This window comes from Mesitornis unicolor, unplaced genomic scaffold, assembly GCF_000695765.1.
Source record: "Mesitornis unicolor isolate BGI_N332 unplaced genomic scaffold, ASM69576v1 scaffold24817, whole genome shotgun sequence".
Taxonomy (NCBI): Eukaryota; Metazoa; Chordata; class Aves; order Mesitornithiformes; family Mesitornithidae; genus Mesitornis; species Mesitornis unicolor.
In genome coordinates, this window is record NW_010196252.1 from 103,958 (window position 1) to 129,542 (window position 25,585).

The window sequence follows — 25,585 nt, forward strand, 5'->3', positions numbered from 1 at the left end:
ACTTCAAAGAAGCAACAGAATTAGTATACGAAGTCTTACAGCTCATTAGACACATATCTGTATATGTGCACACACGTATAAATGCACATTCATAATTTATGGGTGTATGGATTTGCACATACAGGATAGAAATATAAGTTAAAATAAATATCTTCAGTTTTGCACTTTTGGAGGCTTCTCTTGTGACCCAAACCAGCATTTTTTCTACTTCTTAAGTAATTCGCAGAAGATTTTCCTTACAAGATGGCAATGAAACATGTATTTTCCCTGAAGCACTAGAAGAACTGACCACTGCTGCCAGGGTATCAAAATTGATTTGTAATATCTACTACAATACCTATTCTGCAACCCTAAAGATACCACAAGAGTGATATCCCACAGAAATCTAACATCAAGAGCATTCTGGACAGCACAGACATGAAGAATCTAATCTTGTCCTCTGCACTCTCTCATGGCTTCAGAAGGGTCAAAATTAAGTTAAAAAATCACGCTTTAGTTGAGCAAAGGCAAGGCAAGTGAGGAACGTTCTTGTGCAATACATGACGCTTGGATAACGTAAGCTATAACTACATAAGGATCAAAGCATTTAATCCACTAAATATGGATTTTGATAGCCTGCAGCATTGCTTTTCAAGACTGTTCAAGTGCTCATATGGCAATTTATGTGCTCAGGGACAATACAGTTTGGGAATTTCAACACGCCTGCAGCACCATCTCACTTCGTTTTCCAATATTTGTCTTGCAAGAGGCTTCAAAGTCCGTAAAACAAGACCTACTAACAAAGCGAAGCCTGTAAAGCAGGCAGAGGGCTTGTCCAGCTCCCTGGTTTGCAGACAGCCCCAGCCAGTCTGGCCAACAGGAACAAGACTATGGTTTTCCCACTGTATTTCTTACTTATCAACTGTTTCCAAACATTTTCAATGTCCAGACTTTGCAGGCTTCCTCAGTGATGGAGGAGGAGGGGAACATTTTGAGGGTCTACTTTTTTCATAAGCTTCCTCCTAGCCTGTAGATAAGCCTGGTGTGGAAAGCCTGTGCCCACTTTGGTTACAATCAGCATTAGCTCCTCGGAGAGGAGGAAAGACCAGGAGCCAGGTTATCAAGCAGCCTGCTCTCAACAGCGACGGTCAAGCCGCTATCAAATCCATGACCCAGCCCCCCCCAGTTGTCCAGCAGACACAGACGAAGCAATCAACTGTGCCGTGCATAAATCTGCTAGAAAAGACTCCCTCCCTGCCTATCAGCCACCAGATTTCAATGAATGCAGCTATTATGCATTTTAACTACCAGCCATATGCCTGGTCCTGTTCCCAGCCAACCCAAAGGGAATGGTGTTATTGACTTAAGTGGGAGCAGAGGCAGTCCCTTCACCGCACTGCAACTGAGCAACGCTACAGCTTGCTCACGTGTAGCCAAGAGTGTGGTATGTGAAGTCAGGGAGTTTACTCATGAGAGTGCTTTCTCTGACACCTCTGTGTTTGCTGAGCTGAAGCCGGGATGTGGCAGGGGTCTGTGTGATGTTCTGCTCCCTGGAGAAGAGGGGCTTTCTAAAACAACTTCCCTAGAAGGATGGGTTCAGGACACGAGAGCACGGAAGCCGTACGCGAGCCACACAGCCTCACCTGACCAGCTAATGCCACACAGCTTATCAGAAACACTTCAAACAAACAACATATTCCTAAAATGAATTGCATCGGAACAAAGGTTTCTCATGAAGCTTGTGCTTCTGCAAGCCACATATTTTCCTTGGCGGTCCTCCAGGCTTAAAAGCAGATGTAAATGTTACCAAGGCTCAGATACAGCAACTTCTTCTCCCCCAATCACCAAGGAAGACTTAGAGAAAATAACCCACAAAACCTTTACCATTTGAAACAGCAATGCCAACAGCCATTACTATGTAAATAGGAGAATGAATCAGGCATGGGAGTGAGAAGCGACTTTCTCCCCAGCTAATTGCACAGCCACTAGGAAGGCTGCGGCGTGACGCTGGCTCTTAGCTGAAAAGAGGGTGTGCAACACGGCTTCAGGTGAGCACCTAATGAATCAAAATGTTTAACATGAAGGTGCATGTGCAGATTCACATCAAGCAAATGCTGGGTTTTCAACACTAAAAATACTCTTGAGTATCAAAACACTGCAAAGCACTATCTGCTGATCTCTGCAGCTTTCCCATCGCTTGGCCAGCCTCCTGCTCCCTCCGCCAGTGTCTGCCATCACAGAACACGGGTGGAGGCACTCAGGGCTTCTCTGAAGGGACCAGACGCTTCCTTGAAAGCCTGAGACTCAAGGACCTCCCTGGAAATCTAAGTGCTGATGATAGAAGAAAGCAAAGTTTAGATTTCACAGCACACTGCCGCTAAGGTCTGCTCTGTGGGCAACCCCACACCTGGGACTGCAGAAAACCAGGAGTGACACCTAGTCTGGTCAGCTGCTCTTCTGGGGGCTTTCTTTTGGTGGGCCTCCAGGGAGACTCAATTCAGCAGACCCGCTAGAAACAGCAAAACCTGATCCTGCGGGTGTGCGGTTTCGAGTAACAGGATACCCCTCAAACCCAGACGTGCAAGTCCACTGAAGGTCTGACTTGAATGCATTACTTCAGCCCTCCCTTACTCATCGCGTACAACCCAAGCCCCAAATGTTAACGACTCAGCATGTTTTATCACAGTAGCATGTACACTTTCAATCATCATTAGAGGCGAGGAGGGTCTAGGCTCAGGCACCAGGCCAGATTAAGTAAAACTTTCCATGAGGAAAGCTATTTGTTTTCTCCCAGAGCTGCGAGGCTTGGCCAAGAGAGAGGGAGGGAAAAGCTCGCCCAAGCCAGACCGAAGTGTAGACAGTGTTACTGGACTTTGCAGACTACCTGCATGTTGTTCTAATGACATCTGGACTACTGGAAATCACCGAGTGCACTCAGGAGTTTTCAAAGGCATAATTGTGGCAGCAGCAGACTAAACTTAATGCCTCGAGAGCCAATCGCTTTAATCATAGAGCTGAGATGTATGAAAAAGGATACATTTCAGCAAAAGAATAATTCTGTCTGCTACGGTTCCTGTTCAAATAAACTATATCACCAAACCACGTGCACTGAGGAATATAGAGGAGTGAAAAAAAGAACATATGGTTTAGAGGCAAAAAACTTTCATATATATATACTGTATAGGAGATATATGGACTTGTCAGACTTCTAACAGTTCAACACTGTAAGCAATTCATGGGAATGACATTAGCAATAGCTCATATTACATCCAGGAGTTACAGCTTTTACTGCAAAAGTTATTTTTAAAAGAGCCATGTTTAAAATGAAATGGCTGGCAGGGCTGCAGCTTTCAGTAACACTTTACCTGTGGTTTTGCCACTTTTACATACTTATTGGGAGCTTAATGCTCCCAATTTACCTTTTCAGAGTAAAATAAAGGTCCCAATGAGAGCATTCATTGGCACGGTGCTATAAAACTCACAGCTGTGCAAAGACAATCACAAGAACAAAAGCCTCCTTGTTTTAAAAAAGATGATGATGTGGTTCTGATACTTTCTGTTAGCCACATCTAAACATCAGATACCTTCCTTTATGGCCTATGTATTTTTCATCTTACTACAGAAAGATTTACAAATCCAATCAAGATCAGGATAGAGACCTTTATGAAAGTGTCTGTGTGGAGAGGTGGAGGCTGAATTAATACACAGAACTTCAGACAAGAGATCTGTCTTTTGATATTGTTATTCCAGTTCTGGCACCTACACAGGACTCGGGGCGTTCTGGAAAAGAGTGTTTTCAATGGCTGGTTAAGCTCTGGCCCCACTGCCGGCAATGGGTGCATGTCACCGATCTCAATGTGGCTTGGATTGCATCTCTAGAGTTGAGATTAGAACCCAGGCAAAGCTTGAAAAAGCAGAGATCTTCAGCTTCAGTATTCAAGCATACCTTGATTAAAGAATCCTCCAGGATGCTGCTTTGTTTTCAATTAAAAACTGCTTTTTAAAAGTTCCATTCATTAATATAACTAATGGGATCACAACGTGTTCAATACACCTTGAAATCTGCTGAGAACAAGAGTCACACATTTTTTCCTGTTGGTACCAATGTGCTTTCCCCTTGCTTTTTTGAAATAGCTCCATTTTCATCTGCAATGAAAACTACTTTCTTTGATGTTTCTAATGGCAGGAAATAATTTCACAACTGAGTGACATTCTGCTGCAGGTAAAAAATGTAATAGCTTGTGGGAGCGCCAGTTACAACCTGAAAAATGTTTCTTGGCATTAACATGCCTAATTGAACTCTCTCCATCCTGGTGAAATAAAAGATTTGGAGCTCAGTTGTGCGTTCCACCCAGGCTACACTAGGTCCAGGAAAGGGAAACGAGGATAAGGAAGGTGATTCAAGTCACCTTTAGCATCTCCTGTTGTGACCCTGACCAGTTCCAGCTGCCTCAATATCCTGAAAGCTGTGTGAACGTAAGTCTCCACTGCCTCTGGCTTGGGGTTTCTTCCACCACTACAAAAAGCAGTTAAAATTTGGAAAAATTATCTGAGATGCCCTGGTCAACAGAAAAAAGGAGGATTAGTTCAAGAGCAGACTAGTAGAGCTCTTGATCCAAGTCCTAATTAGAGGGCTGGAGAGAGGAGCACGTTCAGAAGTGAGATATGAATTACATAAAGCTTCACATCCCCTTGAGGGCACAACTGGTTCAAGGGACCAGGAAGAGTTCTCATCAGCTTGTAGCTTCCCCAAACTGCCCATCTCTTCCAGAAATGCTAATTCCACTTCACACCTCAAGGGGCTCACCTTAGATAAATCAATTCTCAAATAAAATGTTTTCTCTTAAAAGCAATTATCTGCATGGACTTGTACTGAAGAGGTCCCTCAAGCCTGCCTGCCTAAGGATCTTCCATGAGCTCCATCAGCCTAGCACCCCACACTGCTCCCAGGTCAGATCTGAACGGGGAATGTCACCTAACCTTCACTGTCTAGGGCAGGGGTGGCACATGGACATGGAGCCAGCATTAGCCCTGGCGTGGTCTGCCAGGGTGCCTCAGTGCCCTGCAAGTTGCAAGTTGCTGCAAGAGCTTCTGGTGGGGAGGACAACCACTGCAAGAGACCATGGGCTTCTCCAGAGGACCAAAACCAGGCATAAATGTCATGTTTTGATCACTTTTAACCAAATCTTGTTGTGAAAGCAGCAAAGGCAGTCAGCCATAATCTTTGTTAGGAGGCTGAACTCAGAATTATTTGAAATGAGTACTGGTACACAAGCCAGATATCTTTCAATATCGAGAGCATAGTCATAATACATCAGGTATCACTTTACAGGGTGAGTTTTAAATAAGTTCTACATGTTGAATCATATATTAGCATACTGAAATGGACACCACATTTAATAAGTAGCCCAGCTGGCTACTGGAGATTTCAATTTAAAACAAGATTGCCAAGACCAAAACTTATTTGCCAAAATGGAAGTCTCTTTGGATGCTCCCTTTGTATCACTTCAGCTGCCCACCATTGCTGAAGCAGAAAAATGTCATATACAGGATATATATTTATACAAACTCACTGACTGGTTTTTTCCATCTATACTCTGCAGTATAGATGGTCTATATTTGGAGATACTCCAGACCAAAAGGAATGAATATTGCTTTGATCCCATAAGCTGAAAGAAAAAAAATTCTGTTTATACCTGGTCCAAGATTTCTATGCGTATATTAGATACATAAATCAAACCTCCCCAAAGTGGTAAACAAGCCATCAAACTTTTACAGAATATAATCTGGCATAACCAGTTAGATATTTTATTTGTCTGGTAGTCCCACAAGTATGTTAGATGACTATACCTCATACTTCATCAGTAATTTCAGGTGAAACTGAAGGAATTAAATAGCTAGAAGACACCATAAAGATACACTTTTTAAATGGAGTGATGCTTTGAGAATTTAATTTTTAATGCCATTAAAATAGTTCATTACTTTTAAATTACTTCAGGGATGAAGGAAGAGTTGGAATACTTAGAATAGCAGGCAAGGAAAGCAGTCAAGTATATCTGACCTCTCTCTGGCTTTCATATTGTTCACAGGTGCAGACTGAAAAAAACACTGAAAAAATGTTTAAATCATGCTGTATGAAGGGATCTGAACTGAATCAGTAAGGCAACAAATTATGAAGAGGTAGAGCAGCAATCTATTTTTTTTAAAAAAAGAGCATCCTTACTCATGAGTGTGATTTGATATTTTGGTTTTGAGAATACAGTCATAAAGCACAGATACTCCACCCACTCCTCTAACAAGGAAAACACCGGAAGATGATAATGATACTAACAAGAAACAATGGCAATAACTTAAAAGCTCTGCTCCTATTCCAAAAAAAATCAAGCACATGGAAAATGAGTTGCTCCTATTTGGTATGAGTCACTTTGCAAAACCCATTCTCCCTTATTCCACCATTATGGCCAGAGGTCTGAATGAAATGGCACCAAGCACAAGGGCATCACATCTGTTGAGTGCTTTGTCTTTTCAGTATAGTTCTCAGCGAACAGCACCTACCAGGACACCAGAATCAATTACTGGTGGTTTCCAGGCAGTCACCACAGTGGCCAAAGTGCCCTTTGAGACCATGCAAGGCAGCCCACATGCCATCCTTCCATAACTAATAGGTGAGCAAGAGAAGGGGATTTTTTTTACCGAGACAGGATGAGTTGATTAGATAGTTGCTGGGGAGAGTGAGATGACATCAGATGTGGCTTCAAGTCACACTTACTCTGGCCTATGGTTTGGCTGCTGCCACCCAGAGCAGTCCCGCTGCACTCCCTGACCTGCAGCAACAGGCTTCCTGCTCCTCTCATGGACTGGACTCAGCTATTGGACCCAAGGGATGTGGTTCCATGCACTGACCCAGTGGAAAACTACGTGGGTTTTGCTATTTTTGGCAGGTTAATTTTCCATTAGCCTCCTCTGCTGCTCCATAATCAATTGATATGACTCAAAGGAAGCAGCAAGAACATGTGGCTAAGGGCAAGATGGATTGAGGCCACCCTTTCCATGGGAGCCTGCAGTTACATTAGATTAAGTGTAATGTGAAATCAGTGTCTGCACTGGTGGTGGTAATGTTGCTTCCATGAAATGCATAGAGCATAGACCTAAATGGGCTTTCAGCCTGACTCACAGCTTCATGCTCCTGTGCTGTGTGCCTGAGGCATGCCAGGGCTCTCCATGGTTTGAATAGAGGGTCTTGGTCTTGGCCAGCACCAGTCCCACAAGACATGCTTCCTGCCTTTAGCCCCTCTGCCACATACTTTCTCTCTTGACCACTCAAATACTGAGACAAATAAGAAGACAGTAGTAGTCCACTCCTGATTTCTACAAGGGCTTCATTTTGTCAGCACAAAACATAGAGTGGATGACCTTTTCTTCAGGCAGTGAGATAAGGCATAGATAGGAAAGGGCAGCTCATGTGGGTTACGGTCTATCAGTATGAGTCCTGAGACAAACCTAAATATCAGTTTAGACATAGAAAAGGGGCTTCCTCTGGTTACCATTTCTGATTACCACTCCTAGAGTGAACTGTTGGTGCTTAATTTTTTGGAACTACATAAATTAATTTTTTTTCTATTATATATTGTTACCATGATTGTTATGTCTATGAATTTTTTCCTGGTCTGTTCTTGTGGTCAGCCACAGAACGATTTTGATAGCCTGCTGGATGCTGAAAGGAAGTATATGTGGATTTAGCTAGCTGAAGATATCTTCAAAGTCAACTCTAAGTATCAGTCCAGATGTATATGGTGACTTCTACAATTACTTCTGATTATCTGTCAGAGGACTGTTGTGAGTGTGTGGGATAGAAATGAGGGTTAAAGACTAAACCAATTCTCCTTTGTCAGAGAGAATGAGCATTGCTGAAAAAACGAAAATCCCTCTCTCAGACCACATGGTAGCAAAGTTCCTCTGTTCCTCCAGGAGAAACCTGAAGCAGACATGGTTGAGGAGCTTCACCCTTCCTCCCTGTGCTGCAGTCCCATCTCTCCAGCAGAGACCAGCCAAAGGCAGCCTTCACAGTGCTGTCAGTGAAGCGGCTGCTGTATTTTGGAGAGGTAAGGCAGAAAGACTGCCCATTTCTTGTGCTTTTCTAGAATGACAGCTATGGACTAGGTTTAGATTTTATCTGTATTCTCTTTCTTCCACAAATTCTTTTAAACTAAAATTTGGGTATGGCTTTTTGTTTTAGATTGTGTACATTTCTTGTTTGGTTTGTTGAAATCTTGCTCCTTAACAGCATAGATGTGTGGTAAAAATGCATGCTTTATGGAGAAAACCTTGTCGCAAAAGATGAGTTGCGCAAAACTTTAGTGAACTGAACTCCAAATTAGGAAAAAATCCTTAGACCTGTCTATCATGTAACCAATAACTTCTGTTAAGAAAAATAATTTTCCTAGAGTTGAAAAGCAAAAGACTGCTACTCAAGGTCCAAAACATTCATTTGTAATCCTAATTCAGAGAGTATCATGCCGTTTAAAATAGAATGACTACATGTCCTTTTTTTCAAAACAGTGCAATGAACTGTCTTTAAATTCTCCCTGAAAGACAATCACATTCAGATGTTCCTTGGCACCAATTACTTCCAATGCAGCCATTTCAAAGGCGTTTCTTCTTCAAATAGCATGGTATGTTACAGAAAGTTATGTGGGTATTGGAAGGAAACTCACGTACTGCATTAAGGTGAGAGTCCAGAATACTACTGGGATACTTAGCAGCAAGTGCTAAATCACAGTTCAGTGAGGTCACATAATCAAATTCCAGATTATTTCTTTTATTACATTTGACTAATAAATCTTTGGAAACTAGAGTCTGACAAGTTCATCACAGCACTTTAACTTTTCAGTGGTGCGTGCAGAATACATATACATATAGAATCTTACTAAAAACAAAACAAACAAAAAAAAAAGCTGCAGCAGGTCCACAATAAGAATGGAAGAAAAAACAGTCTTAATGTCGGACACCACCAGACTGAAAAGTTATGCTGAAAGATGTGCCTCCATTTCTAATTTGAACCTTCTCAGCTGAAGTAGAGCGGTTTATCATTTAGTTCCAGTGAACAGATTTGCACATCAGACGTTTCACTGCATTATGGATGGGACAATGTTAAATATGTTTTCACTGTAGTTCCACAGGTCACTGGCATGGGCATAAGCCAAGACCATACAGTTAAGATTACTGCAACATAGCTATGGGTCATGCAGCTAGCTCTACGGTAGCTAACAGCATTTAATGCTTAGATCATATGGTTTCATTATCACAAACTGAATTAAAGAGCCCTTTCCTGTATAGAGACAATCCAAGCAAAAGTCCGCATCATTCCACCAGGCTGTTAATGGAACGTTTTTCCACCAGGATTCAAAGGAAGGAGGAGGTTAAGGGAACTTACTGATATAGCAACATGGTTGAACACAAACCTATGCTGCGGAAGACTTACCATCATCCAGGTACATCTGGTCCAATTCCTCAGGTTCTCGCTTGATCGTTACAGGAATAGGGGCCAAATTATGATTACTTTCCTCATGCAACTCTGGCAATGACAGTGGTTGGGTTGTTGGAGACTCATTTCTGTGAACCTTCGGCAGTTGCTGCTGCTGTTGACCCATTATGGATGAATGAGTTGGACTGCAGGACTGCAAATAGGTTGGCTCTTGGGTAACAGATGGAACTGGAGAAGAGGGACTGTTGGGATAGAGTGTTTGTTGATAACCAAGGGGACAGCTACTGCTCAGATGTTGACTCACCTGCGGCTGCAGCATGATGTGAGATGATTGCTCGGGGGAGCTTGGGTGCACAACTATAGACCTTGGCACTTCCTGTATGGTGGGGACACCTCCAGAGGGCTGCTGAAGTCCGAGGTGACTGTGGCCCGGGTTGGGGATGCACTTGTAAGGAGAGGACGAAAGGTCGTGCAGCTTGGGGCTTGCGTTGGGAGAGGGTGACATCACAGCATTTCTTTGCTGACAGGAGGCAAAGCCAGCCACGAGGCACGAACCAGGATCAGGGGGCATCATGATCTGCTGGCTGTAGTACGGTTTAGAGAGAGGGCTTAAGCCTTGGTTCATTGGTCCACAGGTTTGAGCAGGCTCATAGTCATCTGTGGGTTCTGTTTTTATAATTGGAACTGTTAAAAGAAAAAAGTTTTAAATAAACATGAGTTGCGTATTGGTATGATCAAGTTGGCTTGTGACTAGGATACCCTTTGCAAAACAAACAACGTCTTGAATAAGACTCTGTGTGTCTTTTGCCTAGTTCTCCCACCCTATAAAAAAAATGAATGAGTCATCAGCACAAGAAAGTCACAGCTGGTTCTAATATTGAAAAGGACTATTTTCTTTGGACTCTCCTCCAGCACTAATGTGCTATAAAAATCTATTTGCAAATAGCTGTGCTTCAGTGGAAGCTTTGGACCCAAGGGCTCCATGGATTTGTAGTAATCAAAGCAAGAATTTTAACTTGGATATACTACTGCATTTCTACGGCTACTGATGGCCCATTTGATAAATGTCTGCACATTCGGTAAACTGGAGCATAATAATGTAGAGATGAGGCTTTCAGAGTTCAGTGAAAGTAAAATTGCAAAGATACATGACAAACTACTATGTACAAGAAGTTTTCAATTAAAAGAGTATTTTTGAAAAAGTAGGATTTGATTTATTTGGTTTTTACATGATTGCGTTTAATCTTACTAACCAGCCAATGGGTGTAAAATATTCAGTAAGTTGCATCCAACTCTCCATGATTCTAAGTTGGATCCAAACTGCTAATGCTGGCTCCTAACAAATATTAACTCAGTCTCTGGCTACCAAGAAAAACTGACTCCTCTTCTAGACTTCTGCTTGCTCTATCCATTGTCTCAAAAGAGGCTCTAATGGAGCTGTCAAGCCACGTCTCTAAATACCACCAGCACATGGACAGAAAGACTGCCTGTAAGCAACAACTCACTCATGACAAATACAGAGCTGCTTTCACCAATCACAGAAGAGATCCTTCCTCAAATCAAAGTGTCTTTTTCACATCATCTTTCTCTCTCAAATCAGAGAGAGGTGCCTTTGCTGCTTCTCCTACAACATATACTGTGCATAGGTAAAAGGCTTCCACTTCCTCTATCAGGAAAATCGTATGTAATGGGACCAAGCTAGCCTGTAGAATTATTTTTTCCAATCAGATGCAACTCTAATGCATACAACAATTGAGTATGTGTGCAGAGAGGCATTTATCTTCTTTCCCAAAAAGAGGTCCACAGGAACAGCTGTTGCTTGAAGGTGCTGCTGGAAATATACAGTGACACCAGAGAATAACTTTCAGAATATTAGAACAACTGACCTGTTGTGGCACAAAAATACTAATGAAACATCTTTGCACAACTTAGCTCAGAGCACATGTGTTGCGTGAGTGTCTCTGACTGTATTTTTATTTGCATGTGTTTTACAAACACCCTTATACATTCTCCAGACATTTACTGTGTTCGTGTATGAGTCTTTTGAACCCCTAAAAATGCACGTGTGTGCATGTGTACATATAAAACCTCCTTTAACACCCACAAATTTTGCTGCTGGTGAATGCACTTCACTACCCTTGTTTTACAGTCCCCTAGCCTCTTGTTAACTTTGCTCCTTTTATGTTCTTTTACATATAGATGCTAGCAACACTTGTTTCAAGATTTCTAGCACCCCTAGTAAAACCGTGTCTATATATGTAACAGATGCACAGGTGCTGCTCAAGTCAAATGCGCTAAGGATAATGGACTGTCATTGGATTCCTCATAATCTTATTTTCACCTGTTTTTGTGCTGCGCACTGGCTAGCAGAGCTACTAATGCACTTGGTTGCAGAGAAGCAGATTCCAGGTTCAGTCACAGCTTTATAAAACCAATATCACACCCTTTATGAAAATGCAAGACCAAATAAATGCACCTAGATAAACACAGCAGCTCAGATATTGTAAGAAAACACCTTTAACAAGTTCCTGAGCTAGCAAATATTCTCACGTGTTTTATATTAGGTTCACTGTACTAACACTAACCACAGCACAGCTGGAAATATGATGGTTGTTGAACACTGAATTTTCCCAATATATCACTGTTATAGAAACACCTGTGCTAAATAATTCCAAGCTCAACCACTAGCAATTCAACTTCAATAAACCCTGGAGTTGTCTGACTTGTTATAACCTAGGGAAGGGTTATAGCCCTGATGGCAGGCAGGCTGGAGGCTTTAAAGAAGGCAGGTTTCTGATCTCAGCCTGATTTTTCATTGTAGCTCTTCTATGGCAAATCTTTGCTATTCAGTTTACGAGGCACTTTTTTGTCAATTCACTTTGAATTTTTTATTTATAAAAGCAATGCCATGGGGTCTACTTCAAGGTCTGATTAGTGGCCACGAACACTGGGAGTCTGTTTTCATATGTTGGCACACTGAAATACACCTGCTGCAACCAACAGAGGATAACCTGTAAGTCCTACTCAGCAACGGGCAAAGGACTGATGGGCAGAAGGGGCTCTATTCTGTTGGTCAAAAAACTCTCTTGGAGATGGTGACAGCAAGCAAGGACACTCCTGGCTGCCTATAGATTCCGAGTTCAGAAGGAAAACAAGACACTGCTGTTAATCACAGAACCAGGCAGGATAAGGCACAGTAGCTTGTTTGCTAACGGCAGGTTGGTAGCCAGAGAGGTGGGAAGAAGTAGAGACATGAGATTAAGCGGGACCTCCATTTTATCTGACACCTGCTTGCACTGTTCCTTGTATTGCTCTGAACTGATACTCCTGAGCATCAGTTAGCTCACATAATGGGAAACAAATTATCTTCAAATGGACAGATACTACCTGCACTTTGGTTTAGAGGTGTCTGAAATTGATCAACTGAATTGTCTCCATTACCTTTTTAAGTTTTTTTCAACACAATAAAAAAGTCTCCCCCTGCTAAGTATCATATGTTTTGTTTGTATGCTAGTCTCATCACCAGAATAGGTATCACACCGAGCAGCATAGAAAGTATTAATGCTGAAATGGTGAAGGGATTTGCATCTTACTTTTCAGTGCTTTGCCATTTGTGTAGCCATTTAACACTGTGCAGAGTGAACATATGGATCTTACCAAGTTGGGATGGCAGCCACTCACTCCCCTTTAAAAAAGTGTAAATGTCTTCACAGGGTACTGGTTTGGAGAAGAAAGCTCTGCAGGATACATTCTTTTCCCCCCACCCTGGAGAAACCATTACTAATGACCAGATGACCTGGAATCAGACTTTTATCAGACCCACTTCCCTTTATGGCTAGACCTCAACTTTTCTATTTTACATGAATAACTATATTACTTTATTTGTGGAGGGCAGATATACCACAAATTGCTACATTTCGCCAGTTAACAGTTTCTTATGACATTGTGTCCTGTATCTGCTTCTCCACAGCCTATGTAACTTCACCAAATGGAGTAACAAAGGCCAAAAATCTTTGCCAATGTTTGTATTTCCAAACTCAACTCAAACAAGCTGTGGGTCTGACCTACTGGTCATTCTGAAAATACTTTGCATGTGTCAAAAGCTGTTGTAAATCACCTTTTATTCTTTCTTTGAAAGGGCAATCATTTGCTTCCATTTTGCAAATGACTGCAGAGGGCCCAAGGCAGGAGCTGCGGGTATTTCCAAAAACAAAGTAGGAACAGCCAGTACTTGCTGGCTACCCACTTACCACCACAGCGTCTATGGCATTACTCAAACAAGTTAAAATACTTGCATATAATAAGGCTACCAGTTCCTAACACACCCATATCCACTGTCTCACTGACTTTTTGGGGGCTGAGACCCTCAGCTGAGTAGCTTAGGACATGAACCTTACATGCCCACCTCGACCACTTTCTCCCATGCAAGAACCCAGTAGGTTACTCCAGAGCAGCCAGCCATGGACTAGTGTTACCCCTTACCTATGGACTCATGCTTAATAACTGCAAATCTTTACAGACCTGAGCTAGTAAAAGCTGTTTCACTCTCAAACACATCCCTGTGGAGGCACTGTAAGCTACCTGCCATAACACATACCTATTTCCACCATTACTCACTTGCACAAGCGAATATTTCACATAGGGTGATGTGATGTGCTACAGAGAGTATGGTTAATTTTCTCAGGATTAATATTTAACAGAGAATAGCATTAGCCTGACTAGCTTCTAGCTCAAATATTTCAACTCTTAAATGATTTGGTAAAAACTTGCCAGCTGAAAGAGACACCCCTAGTCACACAGCAGGCCTGGACTGGCAATTAACTGGAAAGCCCTACAGCTGCTCAGAATCTACAAGCACTTTTAGCAGTAACTGGACTATTAAATTCATCAGAGCCATATCAAATGGCAACAAGCATTCTGTCCCAAAGCTGCTCTGTAGTGCTGAGATAACACCCAGTCTCACAGACTCTCAGCTGGCTATAATGAAAAAATTGTGACTGAATTTGGCATACAGTGAGGTTTGCCAATAATAAATTGCAGCAATGAAGCCAGAATTTGTGAAATTGTGAACAGAAAAGATAATGCAGTTTTTGCATACACTCAGACTCAAAAGTAATGTTACCCATTTAAGAGACCCTACTCTGCTGAAAGATCAGATCATTGCCATTAAAAGGAAAAAAAAATGAATGCAAGTTTGGCTCGTATGGTGAATTTTTAAATGCTTTTTACTTCACAATGCATTAGGATGGTCGACAATTTTAAATAGCTCTCCATTGTGAATATTAAAATATAACAAGAGTTCACAGTTCTAAATTAGTCTGATAAGCAACATAATCTGTGCTACTTTGTTTTCAATGGTTCGACGATGCCTTCTTTGACTCTGGACTCATGTCATTATGTCATCTAATTTAATACAAAGTTCTGAGAACCGTGCGTTGGCAGCAGCCCTGGCTATAAATCAAAGCTTCTTACTCAAAGAGACCAGGGTTATGACATCATACCGAGGCAGTGGGCAGAAGACAATGGTCCTTCTGTGTGGGTCTGAATCTGGGAGGAATATTTCAGCCAGCTCTGCAAGCCCACATTTAAATGAAAGGCCTTTCTAGCAGGTAAAATGTTAATACATCAAACCTTGAAGAAAAATAATAAATCATGCACATTCAGTAAAGGGAGTCAGAAAGTGCTTAAATATAAATTATATGTATTCTTTGACAATTCTAACAAGTCTGTTTGCTTTTATACTTTAGCAATACAGGTGGGATTTTAAACTTTTTTTTGGGGGGTGCTATTAAAATATGTGAACTGAGAAAATATAATCATATAAATTAAACAATGTTTATCCTGATTAAGAGTAAACTAACAAACTCTCATTTCCATGCAGTATTGTCAATGCAGACATTTATGGCACTATAATGTATTTATTTTACCCTCAAGTTTGACTGAACCTATCAAACAAAATAGCCACCTTTCACAGTGCAGACTATGATGTAGTTCCCTGGCACGGATACACAGATTTTGGTTAGCATATGAAAATCAAAACAGTAGTTTTTTCATCATGTGCACACACAGAGATTTCTTCAACTTCTTGACTAAACGTCACATAATGAGCTAGAATTTGGGATGAAACTTTCAAAGAGGGTTGAGGAGGCAGGTAGCTGTATCTTTGTTACTGAGCTGAGCTCTGAAATGCTGTTTGTGTCTTCAAAATCTTCCCATCAGTCAGTGAGGCAGCACAGCCTCTTCAGCACAAATCAGAGATTCCTTCAGAAGACACTGCACAAGTCATCCCAGCTGCTGCCCCCACTCTGCTGCTGGCTGACCAGAGACAAGGTTAGGGATGTGGGTATACCTTCATGTACACCTTAGCCACTCCGGATTCATGCAGAGACAAAATCCTGGCGATTGCAGCAGCATTGGCTGGATCCAACAGGCTTGAGCAGAGCAAGGACCTCACTGCTTGTTATGTCTCTGGAGCAGTCTGGTGTTGTGGGATGGCAATGGGCTGGCTGCTCTCAGAAACTATCATCCCCCTGTTTTGTAACACCAGAGCAGCAGAGGCTGAGCAAAACTTTCTGAAATGTCCTGCCAGTGTATATGCAGCAGTGGCAATCCCAGTGACAAGGGATGAACACTGAACCCCAGGGATCTGCCAAGACAGTCACTACAGGGGCATTTGCAGATGCTGTCCGTGAACTGGATATTTTTCCCTAGGCACTAGTTCAACCAAAACATTTTTTAAAGGTCCACCTACTACCAAGCCTTTGCTTTTTAGTCAATAAAACCAGAGCATGGTGGCTCAGAAACAAAGGGAACCTCACGCTATCAAGAAGCTGTAGGCAGCACATGTGCAATTGCAGCTTTTATATATGCAAGTATCTAAACTCACTAACTCTCTCTTGCTAGTACACTGCTGCTGGTACTGCTCAGCAAGAGGACTACCTCTAACACATGCCTGCCTGCCTTCCTTGGGCTTATGTGTATATATATTTATGAGATCAGATGCATATGTGCAGTTTTATACAAGAATAGCCTTCAGGTAGATGGAAGTCATGTGCATACATCTCACCCTATAATCTCAGACAGTGCCATTATCTGATTAGAAAGTGCTTTCCAGCTAACTCATTTACTAAATGCTTTTCAACAGCTGTTGAACTATTAGGTTATTCAATGCATATGTATGAGACAGAAGATTACATATGGTAGCTTGGTGCACACACTGTTAAACCAGGTGGGGAGGAGTGGAAGGTAGGTGGAGGGCATTTGCATTGCGTTAGTACAGAAGATATGCATTAGCTCTCTTTCAAGAGAAAAGGGCAAAATTCTTAAAAGGCACGATTCATTTTCCATCATAACACCTGATTAAATCCTACAATGCTGAAAAGGATAAATCAAGTCCTGAGGTACACCCAGTTGGGCTGCTCTACTGCTGCTCCCATGGTGCAGCACCCAGCTCCACCGCTGCCCTGAGCTGGAGTTTTAGCCACGTACAACAACCAGGCTGCACTGGCCAAGGCTTTCTATGTAATTTCTTTTAGACACCTTAAAATTCACTGAGGTGAGGTCTTTTTTGATGATGTGGCACAACATTACACCGCCAGCATTGACATTACTCCTGCTATACTGACAAGGGGGGGGAGAATAGGAAAGTGGGGGCTGTGGGCAAGGGTCCTGCAAAGCAGCAGCATGGAGGATAGCCCGACACTCCTCATACCTTGTAGTCCAGTGGGAAGCTCTGCAGACACAGGCTGGCAGGAGGCATCCTTACTGTGCCAGTCTTACCCCAGATCCGCTCTCTCCAGAGAGAGGTTTGTACCTGGCTGACAGCCATCTCAGCTCTGGCATGGTCTTTGGCTTCAGAGATGGATGCGGTCTCTCCCACAGCCAGCAAACCACGTCTCCACCCATGCATTTCATCTCCAGAAGCTACCACCACCGTGTCCCGTTTAGGATCAATCACCAGGCTAGACTAATTATGGTGATCCACCACTCGAGAAGAACTAAACTAAGCATCTCCTGTAATCTGGCCCATGTAATGCTAAACCCCATCCTCCCTCACACAAGTTTTACCTTTTGGCTTTTAAGTTAATTGGAAGATCCTAAAATCCCATGCTTGCTAACATGGGAACTAAGGGAGGGAGTCCTCCACATGCTCATGCAGAGGGGTTTGGTGACCAAAACTACAGACTGGGTTTTGTGATCTGAAATGGAACATTTGAAAAGGGACGTACTACCAAAAGACAACTTTATGCACTGGAAGTTAACTGTTATGGGTGATCACTGCTGCTGCAATGGAGCCTGCTGCTCAGACGCAGCCAGGGGCTTCTATACAGTGCTCATCCACACCTGCCTGTCGCAGGGACGTCCTTCTTGGACTTCCAGATGAAGATGGAGCACCGCACAACGGGGCAGAGTTTTGCCTCTAAAGATCAACACAACTGCATCTGTAGGTCAGATATGGCTGGCTAGGCTCCAAAATGGGATGGACGAAGCATGGGCAGCTCTAGTGGAGACCTAGCAACTGGGAGCAAAAGCACCTGAGGGTGTAACACTGGTGAGTGCATTGCCTCTCTGCTCCGCTGCAGACCTCGTGTGGCTGCCCTGCTGGAAGGGAGCACAGGGCTGATGCACTCAGCGATGATGAGTTTTGTGATCCTTTTAAATGGAAACAGGACTCCTCACCTGCTTTTTGTTACTCTGCTAAGTATCAAAAGTAACAATCAGCCACCTAGCAGCCAAAATGAAATAGGTTGTAACAGCACATAGTGTAAAAATGAGCAACTGTGATTCATATTTTCACCTAAAAAAAAAAAATCTCCTGGGGCCAATCTTCTCCCACCCCTGCCCTGCCCTGATCTGCTCTTGCTTTGTGGCAGCCTGGCTGCTCCCTGGGCTGGCTGGAAACACTTCCAGCAGGTCCAAGGCTTTGGCCACAGGCAGTCCCCTCATATATGGTCCCAGGAGTGTGGCACCAACCTAAGGTGGGTCTGGGTCAAATGTACTCCTCCTGACTTTTATGCTCCTGTCCTCCAGCTCCCCAGGACAGCTGCAAGGCACTGCCAAGGTGCTGCCCACCGTCACATGGGTTAGGATCCTCTCACAATCCAGACACTGAATTTGGCCCCGCTTCCTTAACTGCCCCCAAATTGCCAGCATTTTGCTGGCAAAAGCTCATAATTTTGCCAGCCTCAAGCATGAAAATTCAACAAATACTCAAGAGGTTAGACGTGTCAGAGGATGATTAACAAAAGCTGTGCTCTGTGTCACCTCTGCATCCTCATATTATTGTTTTCCGCTAAGGTGGCCGATGTTGCCTTTTAACTTCAAAATTGTGCCGTGGGTGGAAGAGCCGAGGTGAAACAGAGGCACAGCTGCACAGGGCAATCACTAGAAAACTGCTGATTGTACTCGTCGGTAGGGCAGGCGGGAGATAATTTTAGAGCAGAGGCAGGAAGTGAGGAGGATGCTGACAGCAATGCACAGAGAGCTCCGCTCACCCTGCTCAGAAGCGCACCGAAAACTTGCTTCCCCTTCGCCCCACCGGGCTGTACACAACACTGCTAAGGCACAGCCAGCCACCATGGGCAGGCTCTCAGCACAGCTCCATACCCGCAGATTCAAAGGATCTCCATCCCCACCAAGCCACTTGTCTACAAGGGCAGGTTTTCAGAGGAGCTCAGCACCCTGCAGGTGCCTGCAGGCAGGCAAAGAAACTGCAGAAAAGCTGGCTTTACAGGTGGGTGATAGTGGTGCACTTGGAAATCTGGCCCTACGGGTGGCGAAATGCATCTCAAAGTTGCCCAGCATACCAACACCATTTTAATAAATACTAGAAGTAGTGAAATGACTTTTTTTAATAATGCTTTGACAATTAAGAAACCTGACAGAAACAGAAACTGGAAATACTTTATCATCAACTCTTTGCAAAAGCGTATTTTTCATTCCAACAAAAGAAACACATCAACTTTCCTTTTCCCATCTTATTAGATATTTCCTAGACAGACTAGCCTATCTTTGCTTAGTCAACTATCACTACTTGTCTAAATAAAATTTAAAGAAATATCTTGAATCAGTATCTTTTGATATCAATATTCATTAGATAACAAAAATCATAGAGAGCATTAGCTCCTATCTGCAAAAAATAAGTTCTTGAATACATGTCCTCTATTTTGATGTACCTACTTAAAAGAAATCTGAATAAACAGAGATCTAACCCTTATCATTCAATGTGTTGTTTAAAGTCTTCTGAGCTGGAGAACTCCTTCAGCTTTCTTAGCAGATGAAAGCACAGGATTCGGAACCACAGCATATGTCTAATTGCTTGTGTGCTTCTTCAGCCTCTTCAGATTAGTTTATAACTCAAATCCTACTGCTTACGTCTAGTGCCTTCAGAAGACTATTCCTCCTGCTCAAAATGCATATATGGGCTAATGGTATAATAAATTCATAGGAGCAAAATGTTAGACAGTCATAAACAGAAATGAAAACAAAGCGTTATTCCTAGAGGGCAGGGTTCACAAATGCAGGGCTCTCCAATGGTTTTCTGCAATGTTCAGCTGCACATAATGGAGCCGCAGAGCATGCCTGCACAGAGCCGCAGCAGTGGAGGGACTTTAGAAGTTGAATATCTAAGTGTCTGCTCAATGGGCTTTGTTCAGACTCGACTGCAGCGTCTGGTCCTGCGCCTTGCTCCTCACATTCTGATGGGATGTGGCAATGCAGAACGCGTTAGTACTTACCATATGAACTGCGGGAATTCACCTGTGCCAAATGGTATGGAAACTACCTATATTTCTGTGCCAGGTGTGTCTCGGGAGGAGTCTCAAGAGCCTACAGCCTGCAGGCCCCAGGACAAAACTAATATGCAATTGCTCAGCGATGCATAATATTGAAGCAATACTAAAAATAAAATGACATTACAGTCATTTATGTACAGTATCGGCTAATACAGGATTCAGGGATTGCTCAAATTCAGCAGAACAGTAAATCAAAATTTCAATTAAAAGTGGATTACAAGTACTTAGGTTTATAGTCTGTCCCAAGCTCATTTTTCAGACCTTGGCTCTCATTTGTGAAGCCTCTACTTTTGGTTTGGTTTTGTTATTTAAACTTTTCATTTACAGAGCAGTAAGATTTTCATTTTTACAGTATTTTTTTTCTTTCCGAGGCAGGAACCCAACTTCACCAACTAAGTTCCTGTTCTGCAAACACTTGAGCTCACACCGAGGAAAAGGACATATCTCTGCAGCATGGGAGAAGCCTTATGGCAGTGAAACCGTAACACTCTGCTGGAGAAGGCAGCTTGTGCTGGCTGCATGTCACAGAGCTGTACTCCACGGAGATGCTACAGGACCATCCAAAGGAGGTGGGATGAGTGAGGCCATGTGTCCCTGGATCCACTGGCTGTTTTCCCCTAGGGGATGAGGAGAAACAGGAGCTACAGGAAAAAAAAAACACCCTATTGCTCTGCAGTTGGAATGGGAACTGCAAAGTGAGCCCATGGCTCTCCCGTTGGTTGCACCATCTGCACATCCCCCACCCACCCCAGGAGCATGGCCAGCAGGCTCACACAATATTTAGGCTTTCCACATACGGTAGTTTGCTTTGGCACAGTCCAGTTGAGCTGTAAAATATATGTCTAATGTGCATCATGCAGCTTTTAAAAGATTTCTCATGCAGAAATTAATTTAAAAGACTTCTCATAGCATTCTGATGAGTCCTAAAGCATAGAGGGAGAAGCTTATAGGAAGGATATCTTCTGATTTGTGTAGAATCACATCTTACACTTGATGATCACTCTGATATTTGCTTGTCAAAAGCCTACACCTTCTATGTTTCTGTGATTTGTTTAAACAAGAGACAAAGTGCTACCTGGACAAAAAGAGTGGTTACATCCTTTACATTTTTTTTATCACGCTGTAGTTGCTGACTCAACTATTATTTTCTTCATGAGCTAAACTTGGGTTTTCTACAATGTCTTGAAACTTTAAAAGAATGTTGTGACTAAAACTGAATAACGCAGAACATCCTAAAATGACTCCTAAAATACAGCAGCATAAATGACTGATTCAGACATTGCGCATGGTTTCTGAATACGCAGTCAATGTGATCGTAGCTATCTCTGAAAGGCATGATGGAAACAACCACCAGCAACATAAGGGCAAAACCTTACAGCTACAACACAGGCATAATAAAAACATACTATACTATTAATTCTGATGATTGCAGAAGCACATTCAACTCTTACCACTGTTACGAAAGAGCTTGAAAGAACATAAGATATTTTTCAATTACCTATATGCACATATACATATATATTAAGAGAACATGAGAGGAGAACCAAACAGGAATGGGAGGAAGGCATATTTACTATTCAATATTTTCTTCCCTTTCTCCTACTGTGGTGTTACATTTTTTCTTTCAGGTTTCCCTACTCTGAAACAAAAAGATTTCACAGGAATTTAAATCAATACAGCAGACTAAACGAGATTCCTAATGTTTTCAACAATTACCATAATTAAAGATGGCTTTGCAGAACAAAGCCTGTGCTGGTTCTCTGTTGCCTGTCACTAGGTAGCTATTCCCGTCACTTCACATCAATGCAACATCAAATGTTTCAAACTCAGAAGGGCAGTAGCATAAATCAGCTTTGCAGCAGTGAATGCTATTCCTATGGTTTAGAATAAAATGGCAAAAAATGGCCTATGTAAAGGCTGGAGAGGAAAGAAGCTGCTTAATAGACAGCAGTTGACAGCAGGCATGTATTTTAAATACTTATGAGGGTAATTTGGGTGGCAAGGCAATACCTGTTGGCCTCTACCACAGATTTTTGTTGCTGAAAAATTGTTGTGCAAGAGAAAAACTTTTATTCTTTCCAATTTAAGAGATAAACAGTCTTTAAATATACAGAGACATACCCACTGGAGATGAAGTTTGCATAAGTGGGCTGATTCAGTGGAGCATAGCTATGCAGCACATGTGCAATAAGCAGTCAGTTGCCCATGTCAGGTTTCCTGTGCTTTTATCTTAAAGACCTGATAAAAGTCTTGAGTGCATGCAAGCTGTCTAGGTGAAATTCCAAATACGCATTTTATGGGATTTCACCTGCAAAAAGTTGGCAGGTCTCTTCAAGTCATGTGACATGACTCAGATATTACTTTGTCAGGATTTCCCTCAGAAGAACTATTTTCACTTGGAAAGTCTACAAAAATGCAGGAACCTAATCATTTTTCTAATTCCTCTTTCTTCCAAAACAACAAAACAACCATCCTTTCTTCCTTCTTTCCTCAAAAAAGTGTTCTCAGAAAAAGAGCCATTTCATATTAAAAAAATAAATCTAAATTCATTTCTTACTAAAATCTTCACACAAACCTGCTTGGAATTAGCTAGCATGAGTACTTTATAGTTACTTCACAGCCACCAACATAAGCTTCCAAAATAAACTGGCACACGAATTTCTAAACATTTCCTATACATGGAGCATTTTGTATGGAACACTCTGATCTCCATCCACATTGTCCTTCTCTCTGGTACCCACAAGAAGCATCAGCCTGGAGCACTGTTTTCACCCTGTATGAGACAGCAAGGTGCAGGATGACTGGAAAGAGAACCCCCACACCACCTCCAGCTCAGAGCCCATCACACATACAATGCTGTGGTGTGAATTCAGAAGTATTATTCAAATGCAACATACCCTGTGGGGCCACAAAGTCAGACCAAGAGTTGACAGCAACTTAGCAGAGAGCTCAGCGTGTTCACAATTTGTGGCTACACATCTGAGTTTGTGCTGGGGCTCTTCAGCTCCCAAAACCAGAAAAATGCCTTGTTCCAGCAGGTCTTTGCCACCGATACAAAAGAAAATAATCTGCAGAGAAGGTCTCTTGAGTGGGCAGGAGCCAGAAAGGCAGCTCTCATAGTCCGATTGTCACGCTCATTTTATAGCACCAAGTATACCTCCAGATTACTCAGATTACTAAAGAATTATCAGAGTTACATATCTTTCTAAGTACTCATAATTATCTTTCATTATTTCTAGCAGAGATAAGGAATATATTTTGTTACCATTAGCAGGAAGATAGGTGAAAAGCTGGTACTGGCTTCTCTTTCTCTTTCCATTGCAGACATAGAAGTTGACCTGAACAGGGCTGGTAATCCTCTGATTGCGGAAAGGTGGTATCTCAACCACCAAGGAATTCTGCAAAAGCAACAAATCAGAAAGTCAAAGTATGGCTAAGGCAGTCAAGCTGTACAACAGTATTCACATGTTAACCCTGAGAAGGAGGCGCCTGGGGAACCGGTGCGCTTCGTGGGCAGGAATGGCCTCCCACTGCACTCAGTGCCCTCCATGCCAAGAACTCCAGAAGTAGGGAAATGAGATTTTAGCATAGCTTAGGCCTTTACAAAATCACTAGCCTTCACCTCTTCCCTTTGGACAGCAAATACAATACTGTGTATGGACAAAGCTCTATCTCTCCTGCCTCTGACAAGAATCTGGGACCACAATCAAATTGTGGTCTCTAACACAGCAGGAGAAAACACAACCACTTGGCTGGCAGGTCAACCCCAGTATATCTCACCCTAACCCAACTTCCTTTGAAAGGAGCATTAGGACAGGCATATGATTATTCAAATATTTCCATTGTCCACAGTGAAATGTTTTTTTCATGTAATAACTCAGGAAGCTTTAAGCATGCTAGTTTTTTTGGATGGCAGATCACACAAGAACATCTAGTGCTACAGAAGAACGGCTGGAGAGCGCATAGATGATCTTCCACTGTCAGAAACCAAATGCTCCAGCATGGGGCTAAGGAATGACTTAGCTGCGACGGCATCAGCTTACACAAATGCACAGTGAAATCTGCTGTGACCACCAAAACCTCCCTTGGCACTTTTTGAAAGAATAAAAGGGAATGCTCGTCTTAGCATTTGGCCTGCATTCAGCTGAGGTCTTTAAACTGTTTGCCTTCATGTCTCCAGCAGGTTTGCAGCTAACAGAACTGCTGCATATTCCTGTGGAGGTGGAACAGTGGCCATATTTCCCACTTATAGCCATGGCTGAGAGAGCCACACTCCAACTCTACTCTCTCCAACCATAGAGCTGATCTCCTGTGAGGGAAATCACATTTCTTCTGCCCACAGTGAACAAAAGCCAAGGAAAATGATCAGAAATTGCTTTGGGAGCAAAGGGAAGAACTGACCCAGCAAGACAGAAGATGAGCAGACAGGGCTGGCCCATCCTGGACAATGAAAAAATATTTTCCAAATGGTCTCTCCTACTTTTGGGATAGCTTCCAGTGACGGCTTTTTACCCCATGCTTCCATTAAAGAAAGATTTCCAGGAGGGGAGGCCCAAGTACTTGTTCTGTTTCAGTGGGGAGACACAGTGCCAAAGCTTTGGAAATCCCTCTTTAGTAACAGTGCTGGAGAAGGCAATATATATTTTTCATCTTGATGTTAAAATGTTTAAGGCAGACTTACTGGCTTGCACATTTCTTTGTCGGTTTTGGCTTCCATTTCCCACACATGGTGACCATCTAAAAGACAAAAGAGAAAGATATCTAGCTCCGTCTTTTTTTCTTCTCCCAAGTGTACAAAAGAATGACTTTTCTTTGAAGGAGCATTGCATACATGAAAACCAGCTCTCAAAACGCATTGGCCAAGCACTGCCCAACTAGGAGGCCATCTGGGTAACCTGTGGTGGGAGTCCACTTTTGAAGGGGGAAACCACAATCCAGACTGCTTGATATTGTGATGGGGTAAAGCCATCAAGAGTTTATTCTGACACTAGTTTGGACAAAATATGCCACTGTTCTACACCTTAGTCTCCCAAAGTTTCAGACAAAAATATTGCTACCTACCAGGCCTTTTGATCACTACCTATTCAGTAAGTCATAGTCAACATTAATATTAAACAAAACAAAATAAATAGTGTTAAGGAAGCTCCTCAGCCATGCAGTATTTAATTTTAATATACTCCTAGTCTGGCTTGTCATAATTCTGCTGCTTGGATCACAAGGCAAGGCCATAGGCTGGGAAACACACCTTTCAATTCCATTTTAAAGCTGGTTTAGCTCAGCTACAGTGGTTCCACCAACAGGACAGTTTTCTGGAGCTGCTTCTAGTTTG

At 42.5% G+C, this 25,585-nt stretch overlaps 1 protein-coding gene across 1 annotated transcript in view; it reads right to left on the reverse strand.

Moving 5' to 3' along the window:
* Positions 1 to 9,460: 9,460 nt before the first annotated feature.
* Positions 9,461 to 25,585, reverse strand: part of NFATC1 (nuclear factor of activated T-cells, cytoplasmic, calcineurin-dependent 1) — a gene marked incomplete at its 3' end in the record, with an annotated part of 37,231 nt that continues 21,106 nt past the window's right edge. Inside the window, exons 5-7 of the mRNA XM_010188418.1 lie at positions 24,938 to 24,993; positions 23,522 to 23,654; positions 9,461 to 10,147 (exon numbers count right to left, since the gene is read on the reverse strand). Coding sequence (XP_010186720.1) covers positions 9,461 to 10,147; positions 23,522 to 23,654; positions 24,938 to 24,993 — 876 coding nt within the window. The remainder of the gene's footprint in view (positions 10,148 to 23,521; positions 23,655 to 24,937; positions 24,994 to 25,585) is intronic.